At 47.0% G+C, this 23,102-nt stretch overlaps 1 protein-coding gene across 3 annotated transcripts; it reads right to left on the reverse strand.

Annotated features, from left to right (window-relative positions):
• Nucleotides 1-5,038: 5,038 nt before the first annotated feature.
• Nucleotides 5,039-20,768, reverse strand: IL1RN (interleukin 1 receptor antagonist). Of its 3 annotated transcripts, none has more exons than XM_017891505.1 (5): nucleotides 20,604-20,768; nucleotides 11,034-11,085; nucleotides 9,104-9,192; nucleotides 7,870-7,982; nucleotides 5,039-6,373 (listed from the first exon to the last, which is right to left on the reverse strand). In XM_017891505.1, the coding sequence occupies exons 1-5, from the start codon at nucleotides 20,611-20,613 to the stop codon at nucleotides 6,158-6,160; spliced, it is 480 nt and encodes a 159-aa protein (XP_017746994.1). In that variant the 5' UTR covers nucleotides 20,614-20,768; the 3' UTR covers nucleotides 5,039-6,157. The 3 variants fall into 3 exon arrangements, with proteins under 3 accessions (XP_017746994.1, XP_017746995.1, XP_017746993.1); XM_017891506.1 differs by lacking the exon at nucleotides 20,604-20,768 and adding an exon at nucleotides 11,224-11,293; XM_017891504.1 differs by lacking the exon at nucleotides 20,604-20,768 and having other exon boundaries at nucleotides 11,034-11,214.
• Between the last annotated feature and the right edge of the window lie 2,334 nt (nucleotides 20,769-23,102).

The raw sequence follows: 23,102 nt of genomic DNA on the forward strand, positions 1-23,102 counted from the left end.
AAAATGGTGAAACCCCGTTTCTATTTAAAATATATCTCTCTCTCTCTCTCTCTCTCTCTCTCTCTCTCTCTCTCTCTCTTTCCAGAGCAGTCAGGTGTGTATAAAATGCTGACCCCTGGTGGATATTTCCTGAACTACTCTTTTAGCCACACATGAGGGAGACCCAGAGGCAAGACGTCCAAGCTAATCTTCCCTCTTTTTAAGCTTTCTCAGATTTAAAGCTAAGAACCCAATAGATGAGTTTCATTATCTCCATAAACTTTTATGAGAGAACTGGGCGTAATATCAAGCATGTTGAGATTTGCTGTTGTGGCTTAGGGATTTCATAGTTATGTGAAGAGAAAACACAAGATTATTTGGCTTCCCCAAGATTTGCAAGAATTTTACCCCAATTTAACACCCCCTGTTGAAGCCCAATTTATATTCCCCCAAAAACGAAGCTTGGAATGTGTTTTAGCCAGACTGTGAGTGAGAAAATAGAAAATCTACCTTCAACCCAAATTAACATGTAGTCAGAATGTACTGCTGATGCGGCAAGGAGTTTTCTTTGAAGTTAAAGCCCATCTCCCTCCTTTGTATTGACAGACACTGCCAGGGCCAGGCAAGAGAGCTGGGAGGACTTGATCTCAGGATCCCTGACTCAGCAGCTATGTGGTCCAGAGGGCCTCAGCCCTGGCATCCTGATGTCTTTGTCCCACACCCAGATCAAGTGAATCAGAACCTCTGGATGGAGGAGGTAGGGCACTTTTGGTAAAAAGCTCCTGCAGGTCAGCCTGATGAGGACACGTATCTAGTTTAATTCCCTCCTTTTAGGAAAACTGAGGCCTAGGGAGGGGAGGTTGCTTGACCAAGGGTCCCCCAGTGAGTTTGTAGGAAAACTCTGACTCACCAATGAAAGACTTGAATTCAGGCTTGAATTTTCAAATAGTTGTCCTTGATTCTGTAGTGTTGTAGTAGGTCAGGCTCAGAAGTGACAGAAGAAGGTACACTCCTCTTGAGGCTTGCTTGTCTTCCCTGTCTGTGCTTTTCTTTCCCATCTCAGCCCCTCCACCTCCCAGTCACCTGTGCACCGCCTCCCAGTTGAACAAAAGCCTCACTTAAGCATGAACCCCAGGCCTGGCTTTCCTAATCCATGGCCCCTGCTTTGTGCTGTATAAATGAGCCGAAGATGGCCTCTGTATGCTGGCCCCTTGATTATTAATTTCTTCACTGTAGGCTGAGACCGGACCTGCAAAACCCCACCAACCAAACTCAAATGTTTGCATATCCATTTGCTTTAAACATAGCCCCACTAAGCCTATGTTAATCCATTTAGAACCTGCCTGCTCTGTATACCCCATGAAACTGTACCCAATATCTGCTGGCCAAGGAAAAGCCCCAAGCCATAAAGGCCCCAAGCCACTGTAGCCCATAGGAGCTCTCTGACCTAGATATTCCCTACTGTGCTGCTGGGTGACTTCACCTGGCCATGTAAGCCCTCTTTCCAATTCTCTTCTTTCCTATGAGTCCTCTTGCCCTCCTTTCCTTCTGGGTAGGACCCCATCTCCACATTATAGGCTCCTTGACCGACTCCTGCTGTAGAGGACTTTTCCCAGGTTTACACTGGGGAAGGTCCAGAAAGCATGTGTGTGCTACCGCCACCTCGTGGTCATATCTTTTTCCTTAATCAACCCCCAAATCTCTGAAAAAAACCTTCACTCTGGGCGTTTCCCCTCTTCTAGGCTTCCTTTACAACATTCCTGATCCGAGTCCCCAGTCTTCTCAAATTTGCTGGCCAGTCGAATAAATTAATTCCTATTGATATATCAGTGGCCAATTCATTTATTCACTGACCAAATATTCACTGAGCACCCCGTATATCGCAAGCAATGGCCTTGGCACTTGAGATACACTGTAGAACAAAACAGACAAAAATATCTGCATGGATTGAGCTGACGTTCTAGCAGTATGATGATGGTTTAAAGTGTTTTCTCTTAGGAATATTTTATGGAACACTTTAAACCAAAGTAAGGAAGTGTTTTTGTTTGTTTGAGACAGGGTCTCACTATCACTCAGGTTGGGGTGCAGTGGCATGATCTCAGCTCACCGCAACCATCGCCTTCCAGGTTCCAGCGATTCTCATGCCTCGGCCTCCCGAGTAGCTGAGATTACAGGCGTGTACCACCACGCCCAGCTAAATTTTTTGCATTTTCAATAGAGACAGGGTTTTGCCATGTCGGTCAAGCTAGTCTTGAACTCCTGGCCTCAAGCGCTCTGCCCACCCCAGCCTCCCAAAGTGCTGGGATTACAGGCGTGAGCCACCATGCCCGGCTAGGAAGTGTTGGAAGTGTTAAGTGTTAAGAGGGGAGTTTTTGCTGTCATCAGTGGGCTAGTGGGATAGAGAGTAAGGAGATGGGCTAGGTTTATAATTAGGAGAATCCCTTTATGCTAGTGCATATGCCAGAACTTACACACTGTATGATTGATGCATTTTATTTTATTTATTTTGAGATAGAGTTTTGCTCTTCTTGCCCAGGCTGGAGTGCAATGGCATGATCTCGGCTCACTGCAACTTCCACCTCCCAGGTTCAAGTGATTCTCCTGCCTCAGCCTCCCGAGTAACTGGGATTACAGGTATGCACCACTATGCCCGGCTAATTTTGTATTTTTAATAGGGACGGGGTTTCACCATGTTGGTCAGGCTGGTGTCGAACTCCTGACCTCAGGTGGTCCATCTGCCTTGGCCTCCCAAAGTGCTGGGATTACAGGCATGAGCCGCCACACCTAGCCAATGCATTTTAAAACAGTGCTTCTCAGATTTAATGTGCATGGGAGGTCTGGTTAAGATGATGACTTTAAGTCAGGAAGTCAAACCTGAGATCTGAGAATCTGCATTTTAACTCCACAAGCATGCTGATGGTGCTGATACATGAACCACACTTGGAGCAATAAGGCTTTAAAGCAGATTCCCTTGAGCTGACTCTTCCAGGACTAATAATAATAATAATATGCTACTCACCACAGAAGGCTATTGCAAAGATTAAGTAACTTTGCAATAACTCAGCATTGCCTATTATTTGCATTTAGTGGTGGGAAAACCAAGGCTTGCAATGAGCACCCACTGCAAGCAGGAGAGTCAGAGTGTGACTGCAGAGTCCCAGAGTTCACCCATGTAACTGTTTTGCTGCCTTGCCTGTTTCTAACCTGTAGCTTGCTGCTTGACCTAGTTTGCATGAAGAGTCTTAGCCTTGGGTTTTACCTTCTGTAACATGAAGGGAGGCTGCATATAGAGCCTCACAAATATGAGCTGCTATTGTTGTCATTAAGCCTTGATGAGTTTTCTGCCTTGAACCTCCTCCTTCTACCAGGATTAAAAATATATCAACCACACATGCCCTTTTATCACTCACACAGCACTTCACACATGTCATTACATTCCATCCCTGTATTGTCCACGTGGTACAGGTGCAGCTACTCACGTTTTTTTTTTTTTGTTTTTTTTTTTTTGAGATGGAGTCTAGTTCTGTCACCCAGGCTGGATTGCACGGATGCGGTCTCAGCTTGCTGCAACCTCTGCCTCCCGGGTTCACATGATTCTTCCGCCTCAGCCTGTCAAGTATCTGGGACTACAGGCACCCGCCACCACGCCCGGCTAATTTTTGTATTTTTAGTAGAGACAGGGTTTCACCATGTTGGTCAGTCTGTTCTCAAACTCCTGACCTCAGGTGATCCACCCACCTCAACCTTCCAAAGTGCTGGGATTACACCTGCCAGCTACTCCCATTTTATATACAAGGAAGAGAAAACTCAGAGATGTTGGGTGACCTCATTAACGTCATAGGATCCTAGATCTAGAGAAGACCTTGAACGTTTTCTCCAATTTGTTGCCTTTTAGCCTACTTAGTTTAGTTTCCTTTTAGCAATGAAGTCTCCCTTTCAAACAAAGTCCCATGGGAGGTCCAAGTTGTAAAGAAGAGGGCTCTGTTGGGAACAGGGTTCAAGGGATGAATCCTGGCCCATGTATCCTTCCCTCTGCAGGGCTTCCCATTGCCAGAGACCTCAGAGAGAATGGTCCAAGGAGCTCTGTTTGGAAAATCCCCATCCAAATCAACACTCCCCTCAAATAAATGAGGAACAGGCCCCCAAAAAGGGAGGTGACTTGGCCAAAATCAGACAGCAAGTGCATGACTTCTTGGACTCCAGAGACCAAGCCCAGAATCTAACAGAAACAACCCGGGCAGGTGAAAGGACCACAATCCTCACTCGCCTGACTGTTTACTGAGGTGTGTTTGTTAAGTGGTCACTCATGGTCTTGCATTCCCACCTATGGGGCCAAATTCAATACTCCATTCACTAATACCATAATCTCCCAGATGCTCCTTTCCTTACACCCTGGTTGTTGGGGGGCAAGTCTTTTTATTTTCTAGGTATTGTGAAATAAAATATACATGCAGAAAACTGCGTAACTACATCCATGCCAAGAAATAGAATGCTGTCTGAACCCCAAAAGCCCCCAGGTGCTGCTGCCTGCCACTGTGTCTCCCAGGGGCCAAATTTCACTGGGCCTTCAGAGAGAGCATGACCTTGCTTTTCTCTGCATCAACAGTTCCCACAGCTCTCCACACAACAGCCCCATGTTGCCCATTTTGAACTTTGTATAAATGGACTCACACTGTATGCATGCTTTTGTGATTCTTGTACCCACATTATGTTTATAAGATTCATCTGTCTTGTGAGGTGCAGCTGGCTGTAATTCATTCATTTTCTTTGCCAAGGAGCATTGTGTTGTGTGCAGATATATGATGTACGAATTCTTTCTGTGATGGGTGCTTGGGCTGTTTCCAGTAGAGGCTATTGTGGACAGTGCTGCCCCGCATCTTTTTGCAGACAGATTTGCTCTCATATTATCCAGGGAGAGTAAGACTGAAGGAAGAAAGGAATGCTCAGAGAAGAGGCAGCCAGGCCCCAGCCTCTGGGGTGAGAAAGACACCTTGGTCTTTCAACTTCCCCAGCACGCTATACTCAAAGCCTGTCAAGGCCAAGGACATAGTCAACAATATAGGCGTTTTCAATATTTTATTGTAAAACAGAGCTGAAGTGACAGGAAGTAGGGATCTTTGCAGCCAACGTATATAGCACTCATTCGCTGAGTACCTGCCGAGCCAGGCTAGGTGCTCGGCCCTGCGTATACGAGTCTTTTTTCCTGCTCTGCAGAGCTCCCAGCCTGGTGGGGGAGACGGGCAGAGGCACAGTCATCTTTCACACAAGTCTCCAAGTGCCAGAAACTCTACAATGTCAAGGAGCAATTCATTCCTTCAGCAGAGGAGGAAAGAATCCCCAGGAGCCACGTTTGCTCGGAGGCTTAGGAGCTGAGAAACTTCTGATAGGAGGTAAAGTACTGCAGGCAGCTGTAAAAAATCTGGAGTGGAGATGGAGCTCGGAGCCTGGGCAGCAGTGCCTGGACAGAGGAGTCCAGATTATGGAAGTGTTTTAAAAGGAAAAAATAAAATTATGGGGCCAACATAATACCATAACTTTCCATTTTTACAAATTGGGACATCACAAAAAATAAGAAAAAAAAAGGGAAAGCTACCATTTACTTTCACCATCATTTCACAAATGCAGGAATATTTTCAGCCCCCAGCCTCTCCCAAAAGAACACAATCTCCAAATGAAGTGCTCTCCTTCACGTGGACTAAAAAAAATCAGGAAATCCTTAATTTTCATTTTCCACAAACTCTTAAAAACCTTCCTCAGGAACTGGCATTTGTTTGTAAAACAGGGTGTGGGAGCCACTTGGTGGGGGGTCATCAAGGGGCCTGATGTATCTGGGGCATGGGAATGTGGAATGAGGGAGGAGGAGGCAGTGGGGAGAGGAGAGCAGGCTGGGCAGGTGGTCGGGGTTTAATCCCGAATGCAGAGGCGACATGGAAGGGGTTTGCGCAGGGGCTGCTGTGCTCTGATTCACACATTAGAAAGATCATTCTGGAGGCAGCATGGAGGTTGGTCAGTTGAAGAGGCAGAGTCCTGTGACTAGGTTCTTGTGACTCCTTCTGAGGATCCACCCCTCAATGGCTGGTCCTCAGTGTCCCCATAGCTGGGAGCCCTGGGGCAGGCGGACTGGTAGTCCCTGCAGTCCTTGCCATGCCAGAATGGGAACAGGCAGGCCTGGGCAGTACTACTCATCTTCCTGGAAGTAGAATTTGGTGACCATGACACCCTCGTCGGGCATATTGGTGAGGCTGACGGGCTGGTCTGCTTCCATTGCTGTGCAGAGGAACCAGCCCGGGCAGGCGGCAGACTCAAAACTGGTGGTGGGGCCGCTGTCTGAGCGGACAAAGGCGAAGCGCTTGTCCTGTTTTCTGTTCTTGCTCAGGTCAGTGATGTTAACTGCCTGGAAATCAAAAGATGGGTAGGTGAGAGCTGAGGCCTAGGAAATCCTGTGCTGCCTCCCTCTCTACTCCACACCATGACATGGCCTTCTGGACAGCCCAGAGGTAGTACAGGGGAAATGCTATACCCTAAAAGCCCCCAGGTGCTCCTGTCTGCCACTCTGGGGGACTCTGGGACCCAGGTTTATTTATTTATTTATTTATTTTCCCCAGACGGAGTCTTGCTCTGTCACCCAGGCTGGAGTGCAGTAGCGCAATCTCGGCTCACTGCAACCTCCACCTCCTGGGTTCGATTCTCCTGCCTCATCCTCCTGAGTAGCTGGGATTACAGGCATGCACCACCACACCCGTCTAATGTTTTGTGTTTTCAGTAGAGACAGGGTTTCACCATGTTAGTCAGGCTGGTCTCAAACTCCTGACCTCCTGATCTGCCCACCTCGGCCTCTCAAAGTGCTGGGATTACAGGCGTGAGCCACCGCACCTGGCCTGGTCCAGGTTTTTAGGACAGCAAAGACACAAAGAGGCTATCCCACTGTCACACCTTGATTTTGGGAAATCTGGCCACTCTGGCCTCGGACCAGTAAGTCTGATAAATACACAGCACCATCAGCAGAAGCCAAGGCCTGTAGAGCTGGTATTCCGTCAGGGTTTGAGCTCTGAGGAGACGAGGTGGTGGTGTATTCCATGCAACATCCTAGCCATCCCCAATCCTCACAGAACAGGCAGTCACCCTCCAGAACACTGCCCCTGTCCACTGGTAAGGGATGTGACAGTGCCACAGTATGGCCACTCACATTGAGGTTAAGGCTGCATCCAGCCCCTGAGACAAAGACATGTTTTCCCAGGGCTGGGAAACCCACTAACATTACATGAGATCAAGGAGCACAGAGCTCTGGGTGGGGCACCAGCTAATCAATGTGAGTCGATAAGGGTTGGAAGAGAAAGGTCCTGAGGATGGGCTTTGCTAGAAGAGGGCAGGTCCGAATGGGTTGGTGGCCTTTGAGCAAGGGAGTAGCACACAGAGATTCGGGTCCTGTGGGAGACCGTTAGAGTGGTGGCCTCCAGTGACTGTGCCTCCTGGTGTTCACATTCCTATGCAGTCCCCTCTCACAAGGGGCTAGACTTAGCCACGTGAGTGGCTTTGGCCAATAGAATGATGTAAGCAGAAGTTATAATAAGCACCTGCATGTTGAGACTTGTCTTTTTGGAATAATCCCTTTTGAAGTCAGCCACCATGCTGTAAGGAAGCTCAAACTGACTCTTAAACACTGAGAGATCACAGGGAAAGAGAGCCTGGAGGATGAGGGACTATCTCAGATGCCCAGAGCAAGCCAGGCACTCTGCTGAATGCAACTGCCAAAGTGAGCCCAACATGTTCCACTACATAGAACAGAACTACCCAGCTAATCCTGTTCAACCCGTAGAATCATAAGAACAAATTTTGGTTTTTTAAGCCACTGGGTTTTGGGGTGATTTGATATCCAAAACAGGTCTTTACCTCCAGCTGGAGTCTGGTCTCATCACCAGACTTGACACAGGACAGGCACATCTTCCCTCCATGGATTCCCAAGAACAGAGCATGGGGCTCAATGGGTACCACATCTATCTTTTCTGGGGAAGAGCAGAGGGGAGGATCAGGTTAATAGAAGAGGAGGCAGCAATAATGAAGAGACCCTGGGTATTTTTTCTGTCTCCCCTGGTCCCACAAAACTAAAATCCCAAGGTCAGAAGGGCAGAGAGGTCTCATCTTCCTGGTCTGCATCTAAACAGAAGATTAAACCAAGCACACTATCCAGTTACTCCTAGAGGCCTGAGTCTCCTGGATGTTGTTCCACATGATTTCCATCTTTCCCTCACTTTCCCTAGGATACCTGTGCTCCAGGTCAATAGGTGTGTTGCTGAGGCAGAAGGGAAAATGGCACAAGGCCATGAGTGGGGCTCCACAGCAGCCTGGGGGTCTCTGAACCTCCTCTTTCCCTAAAAGGCCTCCATGCTCTCACGTAGCAACAAAAATCTCAGCCTCCTTGTGCTTCAGTGTGTTCATTAGAACTACTAGGACAGGAAAGGTGGGTCTCATCCACTTTCAGAGTGAGGCAGGGGAGACAGAACGAGGGAATAGGGAAGGTGGGAAGGTGGAGGTAATACCATCCTACAACACCAAACAGGGGAGTGAAAACATCCTAGAAGGCTGGAACTAAAAGAATCAAACATCCCGTCGTCCAGCTGACATCATCCCACTGAAGGGAAAGCTGAGGAACAGAGTGGGTGAAGCTTCTTCAAGTTCATCCATCTTGTTTAATACATGGACCAGAATATGGCTGAGTATGGCGTCCAGGAATAAGAGACATAGCCCAGCCTTATACATGGTGGATTAATTTGGGATTGAGTTAGGGTTTAAACAACATAGGAACATGGAGGCTTAATAGGCACTGGAGGAAGGGAACGGTCAACCTTGCCTTCTGGTATTTGCCCTTCCCAGCTGTGGCCCTGGGACCGCTGTGCCTATAGTCACTGACCCCTGACCTACACTCTACCTCTCCATGCCCTCTTCAGGCTGCCCTCATATGTGCCCTTTAGTAGCCAGGCCCTCCCAGCTTCAAACTTGAGTACAAAGACCCAATAAGGATGAGAACGTTGTACCTAGGGTTTGTGCAGGCAGGCCATGCTGCTGCAGACAGAGGGGCAAGGTGACCCAGCGCCCACACACATTGGCTTTCCTGGCAAGCACTCACCTTCTAAATTGACATTTGGTCCTTGCAAGTATCCAGCAACTAGTTGGTTGTTCCTCAGGTAGAAGGTCTTCTGGTTAACATCCCAGATTCTGAAAAGGAAAAGGACTCAGCTGTAGTGCACAGCTGCCATGGGCCCAGCCTTGTGCTTAGCACCTTCCTGTGTCCCCCAGAACTTGTCAAATTTGCATCCAGCTCTTCCCGGGGTATGGTATATTAGTATACCCATGGCATGCATGGATGAGAAGACTGAGGCTGACACTGGTTAAGAGGCAGGCCCAACCCTCACAGCTGGTGAGCAGTGAGCCCACATTTGACTCCCCTCCTCACTTGCTTCCCATCTTAGATTCCCAGGGCAGGCACTTCTGTTTCAGCAAAGCACACTGCAGAGCAGCAACATCCAAACAAACTTTCTGGGATGCAAAAATGTTCTATAGCTGCACTGCCCAATAGGGTGGCTGCTAACCACGTGTGGCTGTTGAGCTCTTGAAATGTGGATAGTGTGACCAAGGGTCTCGATTTTGAATTTTCTTCTCTTTTCATTCAATTAAGTATACATTTAAATAGCCACCTGAGACTAGTGGCTACCACAGCACCTAGTTAGAAGTTTCAAGAGACAGAACACCTTGCAGCTAACTCGCTCTGAGCCTTAGACCAGGAAGGTCTGTCTGTCCCTAGAGCCTTTCCTCCATTAGCTGGTGACCTGCTCAGAGTCCTGCAGGAGCAGCTGCCCTTGGGAACAAGCAGGCTTCCTCTCTACCTCAGCCAGTGACTTGCTTCTGGGTCTCAATCCTTTCTTCTTGGTAAAGAGCCTCTCTGGTTGAGAGCAGGACTCAAAGCTGTGAGATGTAATAAACAGAGCCCCAGCCAGCATGTCCTGGGACCTGGGCCTCATATCCTCACCTGTGAAGTGTGGCTAACTCTACCCACCTCATCAGGTGGCTCTGAAGAGCCCACATGCTCGAAGAGGGGTGGCCGGGCAAACCAAAGTGCTTTGCATATAGCAGCATTGGCCTGTTAGTGATTATCCTAGTTTCTAGATTTAGCCTCAATCTGGAGGGATTAGACATTGCCTGCTGGGGCCTCCAGGGGGATCTCCTGGAGCTTCTAGGTGATCAGAGCAGGCAGAGACAACCGGGGGAAGCAGACAGTCCCCATATCTGGAAGGGAGAGACTTGTCACTCATACACCCACAGAACCTGACTTGCAGCCTCAACCCAGACAAACATGAAGGTCAGATTGGGGAAGAAATCACCCCAACATGATTTCACTGCTGGAATGTCACGCAGCAGAGGGCATGCACAAGCAGTCCTGTCATTTCTATCAGCATCACATCTTTACAATAGTGATGATCTCACAAAGCCCTGATTCCATTTTCAAATCACAATGATTTTCAGGCATTTTACAATGCACAGAATCCTGTTATGCTGTTATCTGTGCATTTAATTTTCACAACAACCCTGTAAGGCACACAAGGAATTATCGTGAATCTCATGTCACAGATGTCACAGATGGGGAAACCAAGGCCCCTGGAGAGTGGGACCCTCTGACGTGTCAGCACAGACAGGCATTGCTCGTATCAGTCTGGGCCTTCGGGCTGTGCCCTGGTGCCCCTCTCTGCTTCTCTGTCAGCACATTCAGCTGGGCCTGAATCGCAGCCGCACTCCTTGGCATGCATCTATTACTCACTGGGTTGCTGAGTCTCTGGGAAAGTAAGACAGCCCTTCGGTCGTACCATCCACATCTGTGATATTTTGAAATACAAGTCCTGAAGCCCACGCATGTAACAGCCTCTTTCTTGAATAATGGACATCCTCTCCAGCCCAAACCCAGTTCTCAGGCCCTGTGGGGCCTGGCAGCCCCCAGTAGCTGTGATATGTTTCCAGTCTCCAGCTGATTCACCCTCACCTCCTCCTCCTTGGGGTAGCCTTACCTGAAGGCTTGCATCTTGCTGGGTTTTCTCCCAGAGGGCCGGCCGACCGTCTCTGAATGGAACAGGAAGAGGAGGAGACAGATTAGGTGACTGCCGAGGCCCCTGCAGATTTCCATTCTGTGACTGCAGCAAGGCAGGGGACTGCCATTGCGGGCCCAGAATTGCGGTTTATAAAGAAATAGTCACTCACCCAAGCTAGGCGTCTGCCACCCTGCCCCACTCTGAGAAGCGGAAATACCCTCCTCACATTTCCAAAAAGAGAAACCCTTGCTGTTGTCACTTTCAGCCCTGCTGAGTGTCGCAATGGAGTGTTGTAACTGATTCCCTCCCCTTTTTCCCCTGTGCAATTTCCCCAAAATTGAGATTTCTATTTCCCCTTCATTGAGTTCCTGGGAAGGAACAATGGAAACCAAACTTCCTACTGTGCCTGACAGGTACCCGGAGTCTGTTTATCGACTTTTTAAAAAACAGATTTGAGCAGAAAGGCCCTTTTTTCATAATAAAATGAAAGGGCTCCCTGCCTGCACATGGGACAGTCTCATGTCACTTTGTGTTCTTTAAAGGGTGGACAGCCTTGAACTCCAGAGCATAGATTGGCAAACATTCTGTAAAGGACGAGAGAGTAAATATTTTAGGTTCTGTAGGCCACGATTACTCAGCTCAGCTGTCTGTTTCACAAAAGGACATTGGCAATCCATAAAGCAACAAGCCTAGCTATGTTCCAATACAACTGTATTTGCAAAAGCAGAGGATGGACCGGATTGGGCCTGCATCTGCTGACCCCTGATGTAAAGTGAGTCCTTCTGAGAGGTGCTTTAAAATCAACTATTTTCCCACTATCTTACGTCTTTAAAGTTATGGTCTTGGGACGATGACATAAACTCAGCATTTGGACAGGAATGGGTCTAAATTCAACCTCTGCCACTTGCCATGTGCCACCCGTGTGCCACCTCGAACAAATCATTTCATTAGGTGAGCCTCTCTCTTCACTCTCAGAATGAGGGTGATCATGTCTTTTTCACAGATGGATGGAAGGAAGGAAGGGAAAGAGGGAGGGAGGGAGAGAGGAAGCAGGTGTAGGGAGGAAGAGGAGAACTTCTGGCCCATAATGGGTTCTGATACACATTAGCTTCCTTCCTTACAATATTCTAGACAGGAAAAAGGTAAGCATGCTCCTATTTTATGGGTAGGAAAAAGTTGAAGAGAATTTCTGCATGATCTACGGGAGGGACAGTGCTAACGCAGAAGTATAGGTTGCAGTGTTTTAGAGCTGGACAGCAGCTTGGCAATCATCCTGTCCCAACCTGGCATTATTTTCAAGAAGACTCAGAAACAACTTAGACAAAAAAGTGATCTGTTCAAGGTCACACAGCTTGCTGATGGCAAAGGTATGCAGAGAAATCCAGGTCTTCTGACCTCCAGCCCCGGGCACTTGATTATTAACAAATGCTTCAGAAACTTTAAACTCTAATATTTAACACACTTTGGGAAGTGGCAAATAAGTAGGCAGGTTAATATACATCACCTCCTTCAGCTAGTCCTCACAAAAACAAAGAAATGAACAAACAAAATGTCTCCTTGGCCCTCAAAAGAAGACACTATTTCTCAAACGTGTTTCAAAAAGAATGGGTGGGCTGGGCACGGTGGCTCACACCTGTAATCCCAGCACTTTGGAAGGACGAGGTGGGTGGATCACCTGAGGTCAGGAGTTCAAGACCAACCTGGCCAACATGGTGAAACTCCATCTCTACTAAAAATGCAAAAATTAGCAGGGGGTGGTGGCGCGCACCTGCAGTCCCATCTACTCGGGAGGCTGAGGCAGGAGAATCACTTGAACCCAGGAGGTGGAGGTTGCAGTGAGCCAAGATCACGCCATTGCACTCCAACAACATGATCTTAGGTAACAGAGTAAGACTCCATCTCCAAAACAAAAGCAAAAACAAAAAGTATGAGTGACTCACTCAAGGTCATGCAGCTTGTGAGGACAGTACAAGAATACAGACAAAATGTCAAAATATTTACTACTACAGCAGTTGATCTTGATGAGTCTGACTATTTTCAACCAACAAATCAGAATCTTTCTCTCAACCAACAAATCTTCCAACCAACAAATTAGAATCAAACACTTTGTGTCCAAAGAGTTAATCCTGCAAAGGTGGAAGGCTATGAATGAATTTCCCAAAGGTTTAAAGAATGCATCCTTCAGAGGAAATAGAACATTTCTGCAAAATTGTGTCAACTCCCTGGGTGAGGGGTTTTTTAGGCAAAATGGCATATCTGTATTCCTGTACGGTCCTCACAAGCTATGTGACCTTGAGTGAATCACCCATCCTTTTTGACACATGTTCGAGAAATAGTGTCTTCCTTTGAGGGCCAAAGAGGCATTTTGTTTGTTCATTTGATTGTTTTTGTGAAGACTAGCTGAAGGAGGTGATGTACATGAACCTGTCTACTTATTTGCCACTTCCAGAGTGTGTTAAATATTAGGGTTGAAAATTTCCAAAGCATTTGTTAATCATCAAGTGTATCATTTTATCATCACACCCTCTGAAAGGGAAGGCAGCTAGCACCTGATTGGTATAGGTTCTCTCCTATCTGTCTTTCTTTAGTCCTCTGGAATTGGAAAGCCGTAATTCTCTCAAAAATGTCCTTACAGATTGCAGAAGAGAAATGGCTTGCCAAGGTACGGTGGAGAGTTCCATCCTGGCCACTGCCCTCAGACGGCATTTCAAGTAAAGCCCCACCCACAGTGTGGCTCCTAGGTAAATGTTTCTCTGACCCCAGTCTGAATTCAGAGAGAGAATATTCTCCTGGAGAAAAGATGCTCAGGGCTCCTGTAATCTCCCTGCTCTGTGTCATTTCCCCACTGTGTCCTGAGAAGTGGCCCAGCCTGCCCTTTCTCGATATGCAGAGGGTGAGGATGGGGGTGGTCCCTGGGGCAGGAGTTATGGAGTCTAGGTCTGAATCCCCCTGTGTCATTTCCGAGCTGGGCCACCCCACACTATGTACAGAGCCTGTCTTGGTCTCAGTTTCATTATCTGATAGAGCTAATAATAGAAGCCACGTCATCAGTTACTATACAGATTGAATGGAATGCTGCACGTGATGAATCATGCCTTGACCCTGGCACTTGGGGAATACTCACACCGTGGCTTCTGTGTATGCTTCTTTACTCCAGCTAAAGTGGGAGAGATCAGGCCCAATGAACGCCCCAGCCCCTTGCTCCTGCTGTGCACTCCCAGCCTTCCTGCTGTGTATCCTGACCCACCCTCCTTTCCCAGTCCCGTCTCAAGCCTGCTCTGATTCCAAAGGAGGGGGCTGTCAATCACTGTGGCTTAGGGAGAGGAAGAAAGGGGACAGGGGAAGCTCTCTCCCTCTTCCTCACGCTTCTGGCCACAAGTCCACTCTTGGTTTCATGTTATCTCACCCAAACAGTTGGCGTCCTTATGATTTCTGCCCACAGGAAATCTCTGACTAATCTTATTCTCGGTTCTGGGTCCTCAGCACCCCCCCAGTTCTGCTTCCTAGATGAAGCTTTAAGACCACAGCGCATAAAGGACTATGCCTTCCCAGTCAGCACCCACAGCTTTCATCGGAGCTCCTGGTCATCACAATTGTATCAAGTGCCTTCTATGTGCTGAGCCCTGTGCTACCAGACACTAGAGACAACAGGAGTGTCTAAGCCCCATGTAAAGGGGTTTTGGTGAAGCAGAGAAATAGGGAAACCAGGCTGTCCATGTCTTAGGAGGGACACTGCACTGCTGCAAGGAGACATATCTTGTGTTGGTGCCTGTAAAGCGTTTAGCACAGCCACCCACGTGGGAAGTGTTCAATAGATGTTGGCTATTTCTCAACATTGGTTAATTGTATCTTTCAGTTCTAGGATTTCCATTTGGTTCCTTTTTTGTGTAATTGTTAGTTCTCTGCCAAAAATTCCAGTCTTGTGTTTTAAATCTTTGAGTATATTCTCCGTAGTTCTTTCAAAGTCTGCCCCGATTCAAATCCATGATTTGAATCCCTGCTGGATCTCCATTTATGGCCTGTTTCTCCCTGATACAAAGGTCTTCTTGCATGTGCCTCATTCCTTTCTAATGACTGCTGAATACTATATATTAAACACTGTAGAGGTCATTCAAGGCTCTGGGTGATTGTTATCTGTACCCTGAGATGGTTCACTTTTGCTCCTGCTGGACAGGTAGGCCAGGAGCCTTTCAAAAGCAGGACTTGAGATCATTCAGAAGAGGGCTTCAGTACCTGTGAAGGCTGACCCAGATTTCCAAATTGGGTGGGGATTATCAGGGACCCTCCTTGTAGGTAGGATATAACGTACAAATTTTATCTCCCCCACCAAGTTCTGTGAATGCTCAAAATCTCAGCTGAAGTTTTTGAAACCAGCACATGTGCCCAAGAGTAAAGGGCGCCAGTGCTGGGCTCCACCTCACTGGGCTCAGACAGTTCCTTACAGCCTTGGCCCTTCTCTGATGCCTCCAAAGAGATCTTTTGAAAATATGTTTTGTCTAGCTTTTCTAGTTATTCATAGCAGTAGAGGTGGTCATAAACAATCTAGGCCAGAGGTATCTGATGTAATCTACTGTGTTTTTTTCTTTTTTTTTTTGAGATGGAGTTTTGCTCTTTTTGCCCAGGCTGGAGTGCAATGGAGCAATCTCAGCTCCCTGCAACCTCCGCCTCCCGGGTTCAAGCAATCTCCTGCGTCAACCTCTCACATAGCTGGGATTACAGGCATGTGCCACCATCCCCCCGCTAATTTGTATTTTTAGTAGAGACAGGGATTCACCACGTTGGTCATGCTGGTCTCAAACTCCCGACCTCAGGTGATCCACCCATCTTGGCCTCCCAAAGTGCTGGGATTACGGGCATGAGCCACTGTGCCCGACCCATAATCTACTTTTTAAAAGTCTTATTATTCAGGATGGCTGGAGTCTGAGTGGCATTTAGAGGTAGGGGTAGGAAAAGTGATTTGAAAAGTTGGGTGAGGTCCAGAGAAGGAATGGCCTTTAATACCACCCCAATGAGCTGGAAACTTACCTATTAAAAAACTGAATAAGAGGGTAATGTTGTCAGGTGTATTTTATTAAGATCATGTTGGAGACAGTGGACAGATGGATTAAACTTGGATGGGGTCATTGACCCTGAAGGCAGAGCAGTGCTGCGCTGGTAAATGTTTAACAATTGAATCTCCAAGAAAAGTTTCCATTTGCCAATTTCCATGACATAATACGCCTACCATGGATAATTTCAAGCTACTGACGTGATATCACTGAATGGGGAGCTGGGGAGACATATACACAACTGGATCCTGTGGGCTGCAGCACCCCAGAAAGGCAGGAAGATTCAGCCCTTCTAAAGGGAAATTGTCTCCACATTTCTCAGCTCCAACTTCCCTCCTCCTCAGCCCAAATGGCTCACCCCACAAGTTTCACCCTCCTTGCAGAAAACCATCCTTACTGACAAATCCGGTTTGTCGGGAAGCTTTAACAAATTTCAGTACAAACATTTTCATCTGGACCTCCTGGAGCTGCATTTGTGTCACCCAAGTACTATTTGTGAAATGTTGGCATCCAGCTTTGGGTGGACAGATGTGCACCCTGCCTTGTAATGACTTCATCCCACATTTAGTGGTTTCAGCCAACACTTGAATCCTGAGTGTCACAGGACACACCACACAATATGAGCAATATTGTTTTCCAAACTTTGTAAATTTTTGCTAAGGTAATGCTGCAAAGACTCCAGTTGCTCTTTCCGAGTCATGGGTAAATACTTTAGTACAAAGAAGAGAAAGAAGCACAAGAAATACAAACCCCCAGGGTATAATCTGATGTCTTCTTTTTGTTAAGTCCCCACTGACCCAGTCCTGCCAAGTAGCCAAGTTAATTTTAACCAAATCCGTCAACTTATTAAAAGCTCCCTAAGGCAGCAGGACAGGTTTGGAGACATCTGTCCCCCTGAGTACCTCTACTCTCCAAGCTGCAGCCCACAGGCTTGCTGCTATCAGAGTGAGCACCTCTGCTCTCCTGGATGATGAAGGGGATCAGGACATGGTATATAAGCCAACTGTTATCTACAAGAAGCTACTCTCCTCTTAGATCTAGATGGTTAACTTAATGTGAATCCTTTCTGAGGTTCAGAACTTTCCAAGATGATTTTTGCCCCAGCAGTTTATGGGTTGGCTATGGATCTGCCCTGAAAGTCATTACTTATGTAGTTATCTTGTGTTTTCAGAGGTACATGTTTGCTCTTGCCTTCTTGGCTTTGATGATTAGTTTTATAATCCCCCGGCAGGCAGGAGGAAATGGAGAAGAACAGACACCGTGGGGAAGGGGACAACTGTGTTGCTTAGTTGTTGTAGTTTAGGCTCTGTGTTACACTTTCACACAGATCTCCTTTTGTCTACATAACAGCTGTGCAACGTGGACAGACATATTGACACTCACTTTCAAAATGAGTGCAAATTCATAGTCACTTTATAGAAGAACTCAAGGTTCAGGCTACTCTTTCTATGGAGTGGCCATTCTTTTATTCCTTTACTTTCTTAATAAACTTGCTTTCACTTTGAAAAAAAAAAAAAAAAGAAGAAGAAGAAGAACTCAAGGCTTAGAAAGATTAATTCACTTGCTCCAGATCCTGGACAGGCCAGGATTGAAACCCAGATTTGTTATTTCTTCCCACACTGCAGTCCTGCTAAAGAGGCCGCTGACTTTTTTCTCTCTGCTTCATTGCATGGTTAACAGAAGCAAGAATTACATTTGTTCCTATGGTGTTTCTTTTGGGCTGAACTCCCATCTCATAGAGTAACTATTTAGTTCATAATTGCTTGAAAATTCAGGGAGGATTTTTGGTAATAAGGAAAGAAATGATTCTAAAACCTTACACAGGTTACAGGGAAAGCTCTTTACCTGGTTATGGACTAGAGTGACAATTATCTTGGTTTGTCTAGGACTTCCTTGACTTTATTACTGAAAGTTCTACACCTTGGCAAACCCCTCAGTCCCTGAAAAACTCAGATAATTGGGTTATTCTAAATTGTCAACCCTTAAAGGGCACTGGCACCTCTGGTGGCTGCTGCTGCAAATTGCAGGCACAATTAATGATTGCAATTGTACCCTGCCAGTGTAGTCTGTTTTTATTAGCAGAGATGTGATCCATTTTATTAGACAACAGATAGATAGATAGATAGATAGATAGATAGATAGATACATACATACATACATACATACATACATACATACATAGAGCAATCACACAGGAGTATTCAAAAACCTTAGTGAGTCTGCCACTTGGGAAAATAAACCATAGCAGATATATTAGTAATCAATCATTTTCATTCTGATTAATTATTCATTAAAACATTCATCTTTAATTTCCTTCAACTATATAATCAAGATATTGTTCATATCTAGTAGCCTAAAATTGTTTTCAGACTTGGATCCTAAAAAGGATTTACCCTTTTAGTCAGTATTGTCTTCACCTTCTCCTCCTCCTCTACCTCCTTCTTCATACAAGTCAGCTGTGAGAGAAGTGGTGGGACCCCATTGTGTAGAGAGAAAGCAGAGGTCCAGAGAAATGAATGACTAGTCCAAGGTAACACAAAGTGTATGCACATGGTTCCATCTCTATCCTTTACCCTCAGTTCTCACCCTTCCAGTTTCCAATCAGAGTATGAATTCCCTCAACTTTTCTCTTCTTGGCACCCTGTTCTGTGCTTGGCAAACATTGACACTTCCCATATTCCTGGCCTTACTTAGATGGAGAATGTGGTTCCTCTGCCCAGGGAACATGGTGTCTTCACTAAGCTTATTGCATTTGTTTCCCAAATTCAATCCAATTCAAGTTCACACACATTTATTTAGCACCTATTGTGTGTCAGTTCAAAATATTTTGGGATGAACCAGTTTTAAGCACAGAGATTTATTTCTTCACAATGTATCACTATCTGGTTCTAAGAGTGGTTCCAGCATCCTACTTTACACATTTGAAAAACACATAAGACCATGGGCTAACATTGTAGCACAACCCACCAGGGACCATTGTACCCACTGGGGGACAGGGGAGGATCTGCTGCCCCCAGAATAACTGCTTGTGGTTGACAAAGCAATTCCCCTCTCCATGATTTCATTAAGTCTCTGTGCCCCCATAGCATAGTGTAGTGGTTTGAAGACAGACTGTCTGCAGTCAACCCACCTCCTCCTCTTATACTAGCTGTCTGGCCATGGGCAAATTACCTAATCTCTCTATATCCATTTCCTCTTGTGAAAATGTGAGCAATAATAGTCCTTCCTCATAGGGTTATTGAGAGGATTCAGTGGGATAACCCATGTAAAGAGCTCAGCACGGCGCCTAGCTTGTAATGTGTCCATGACACATTAAGAGCTGACACTTCCACTGTGCTTACTACAAGCTAAGAGTTGTTCAGCTTCCTCTAGACCTCCTCTTAACACCCAGAAAGGAGAGTAAGGAAAGTAAGACCCAGAAAGGAGAATGGCCTGCTCATTAGAGGCCAATTTTATTTTATTTTATTTATCTTTATTTATTTATTTTTTTAAGACAGAGTGTTTCTCTCTGTTGCCCAGACTGGAGTGCAGTGGTGTGATCTCCGTTCACTGCAACCTCCGCCTCCCAAGTTCCAGCAATTCTCCTGCCTCAGCCACCCAAATAGCTGAGATTGCAGGCATGCACCACCACGCCCAGCTAATTTTTGTATTTTTAATAGAGATGGGGTTTCACCACATTGACCAGGCAGGTCTTGAACTCTTGACCTCAAGTGATCCACCCACTTTGGCCTCCCAAAGTGCTAGGATTACAGATGTGAGCCACTACACCCAGACTCGGGGGCCTATTTTAAATTAGAAACTTAAAATTAGAGTCTACAGAGCAATGATCCTGAGTGTTTTTTCCTTTGTGCCACACAAATCCTAACCAGACGTTGCAAACTGGCAGCTTATAATTTAAATATTTTATCTGCTTGCTTTATTGTCTTATTTAATCAGAATACTATATGCAATGAAATCAGAATATCTGACTCTTCTGGAAAAGTGAGAAGTTCTGGCCACCTGGGCCTGCATTCTCTTTTGACAACTATCTGGTGGAACTGACTAGTGCCAAGTCGTTAATTCTCCACAGTCCCCACCCTTCCCTGTCAATCAACCCTCAGACCTTGTGGCTCAGTGCCACATTCTATTAGTATTTCTCATTGAGTTCACACTGTTCTTTCTCTCATTTAACAGAGCTATTTCACCAATTTCCCTATTCTATCAACAGTGGAAAATGACCCCCACACTCCAAGGACTCTATGACTTTTGTCACAGCAGTTACCCCTCTCTGTTCACCTGCTGCCCCAGCAGGCACTAGGCTTGCAGCCCCTCAGAGTGCCTGCATGGTCTCCCACGGATGCCTCCCTGTGCCCAGGTCCCCCAGACAGGCCTGGAGCCCCATGCACTTGACATTTTCCTGGACGCTTGTTCACCAGAGCCTGAAAGCATTTGGTAAACACCAGTTGTAGATATTTTCCTCTCTCATTTCTCAGGTGGAAAAATAAGAGTGGAAAGAGCTTACCTAAAGCCATGGGGAGGTCTGATAGGACAGGAGGTCTTCCGCGGTCTTCTAGACTCTAACTTTAGACTGAGCTGCTGCCCATAAAGTAGCATCCAGGCAGTACCTGGGCCACAGCCCCTCCCAGGGTGGAGCTGCTCCTCCTTCCAGAACACCTCAGAGAGTACAAGGAGGAGCCCAGCCTCTCCTCCCACACACTCACAAAGGGCTGGCCAGCATGAGGACATGGGCCGGCTGATGGCTGACTTGATGGCAAGCAGGCCCCGTTTCCAGGAGAGTGACTCAGGCAAGCAGAAACCAAACTGGTTCTTATCTGCGTAAGATGAGAGGTCACACGTAGAGAACTGAGCTGGGCCTTCATGCTTACCCCAACCCGACTGCCGCCAGCTCGTGCATGTGTGCACACATTCATTCAAAACACATGTGTTGGCTTAATCCTGTGTGCCGGGTGCTCTTCCAGGCCTTGGGAACAAGCCAGACAAGGTCCACAATGCCCTAACGAAGGAAAACAGACAAGAAACGAGTTAACAAATAAAATAACTTCATAGGGCATATTGCCATAGGGAAAATCAAAAGCAGGATATGCTTTTGAGGGACCTAGGAATGGGTGGCTATTTTAGGGAAAGTGGCCAGGGAAGCCTTCTCTGAGAGGGTGACATAGGAGCAGAGACCTGAGCAATGTCAAGGAAGGGGAAGAATATTCCAGGTGGAGGGAACAGCAAGGGCAAAGGCCTTGTTTGAGCACCACGTGGAAGCCATGTCTTAGGGAATAACAGGGTCCATCCCCGCTTCCAGTTACCCCCATGCCCTATACCTGGCCTCTGCCATGACATTGTCCACAAGGCCAGATACTTTCCCCGTACCTTCTCTAGAAGCACCTGATGTTCTGAACACTTCTCCTCCTTTTTGCCATTGAGAACGAACCTGCTGTAGCTTCACGTCTCTGCATTCTGCCATCAGGGAGCAGACAACTCACAAATGCTTAAAGCCATCCAAGTTGATGGGGACCAGTGGCAAGAGACCCCCAGGCAGGACGAAGTCCTGGGTCTAGTCCCCAGGTCTGCAGCCAACCAGTTATGTGTGTGTGGGAACACCACTTCTGCCCTTCAGACCTCATTTTGGCAGCTGCAAAAGGGACCTGATGCTCCCTGCCCTATCTTAGACTTCGGGCTCACCGGAAGGATGGATGACACACAAACTATAAAATGCTCTGTAAATCACATGCATTTACACAGGTCCTTGCTTCAGGTAATGCCTTCATATGCAGATGAAAGAGAGAGAAAGAAACAGACCAGCCTTCTGGCTGCCACCAATCTTGCCACCTTCAACCTGTCCCTTCTGAGAGGGAGGAACACTGTCATTTGGAGAAGGGCTCATAATTCATAAACTTCTCAACAGGGATCTGGTAAGGGCCTTCAATTTCCTCTAACCCTGCAGACCTGGACTCATTCCCAGGGTCTCTTCATTCAACTCACAGGGCCTGAATGGGTCTGGGAGGTACAGGGAGTCAGCCACAGGAAAGCCCCCACCCCCGACCCCGCCTGGGTGCTCCCGACCACAGGGACTTCCCATGGGGCCTTCACTTCCTGCTCTCTTCCGCCTTGGCTCACCAAGATGTAATGCCAAGGTGTGTAAGGCTTGGCTGGAAATTTTTGAAGCAGCTTTTGTAGAGAAATTCCTGCTGGCCTAAAGAATCAGAAACTAGATTTGTAAACCTGGAAACTTTGTAAATGTCAACTTTGTAAACCTAGAAAGTTGGGTATTGGGGCAGCCTGGGAACCTACCAGGATAGCCTGTTGTGTCATCATGGTGTTGTACTTTTCTGTTATGACAACAGGAGGAGGACACAGTAAGGTGGGCTCTGGTGGCCAGAGGTTTAAATTCCAGCCTCGTGAATTATAGCTGTGGAATCCTGGGCCACATCTATAAAATGAGGGTAAGACTCTTGTCCACCTCACAAAGTGCTTGTGAGGACTGGGCTAACAACTGTAAAACGCTTGGCATGTGGTCAGCATTATTTAAGTATTAGTCATTACTATCAGAGGAAATAGATTGGATTTCTTCCCTGGGGAGCTAGGGGCCTGGCTGGTCCAGGGTCAGTCATAAGAGAGAAAACTAGGCTTCCAGTCAGGACCAGGGGACTACAAGTCGATCAGCATGCAAGGCTGGGGGTTCCCTGGTGGTCCCAACACTGGGCACATCCAGGGTAAAGGGACGATTTATGAGCATCTGTAGCACCCCAGTGCCTGGTCCACCCCAGAACTCTTCTTTGCAGGCCTGCCTCCCTCTACTCTAAGGCTATGAAGCTCTGAGGGATCAGTGGCTTAGCCTAGGGAACTCAGTGCATCTGAGAAGCCTGGAGCCCAACACCCCAGAGATGGAGAACACTGGGAGGAGTGAGATAGCTGGCATTTGGGAACCTTGGAATTCCGAGTGACTGGGGACTCTTGGTCATGGTGAGGGGGCTTCTGAAGAACCTTGAGGATCCACAACCCCAATGAT

Source organism: Rhinopithecus bieti, unplaced genomic scaffold, assembly GCF_001698545.2.
Source record: "Rhinopithecus bieti isolate Rb0 unplaced genomic scaffold, ASM169854v2 scaffold_20362, whole genome shotgun sequence".
Taxonomy (NCBI): domain Eukaryota; kingdom Metazoa; phylum Chordata; class Mammalia; order Primates; family Cercopithecidae; genus Rhinopithecus; species Rhinopithecus bieti.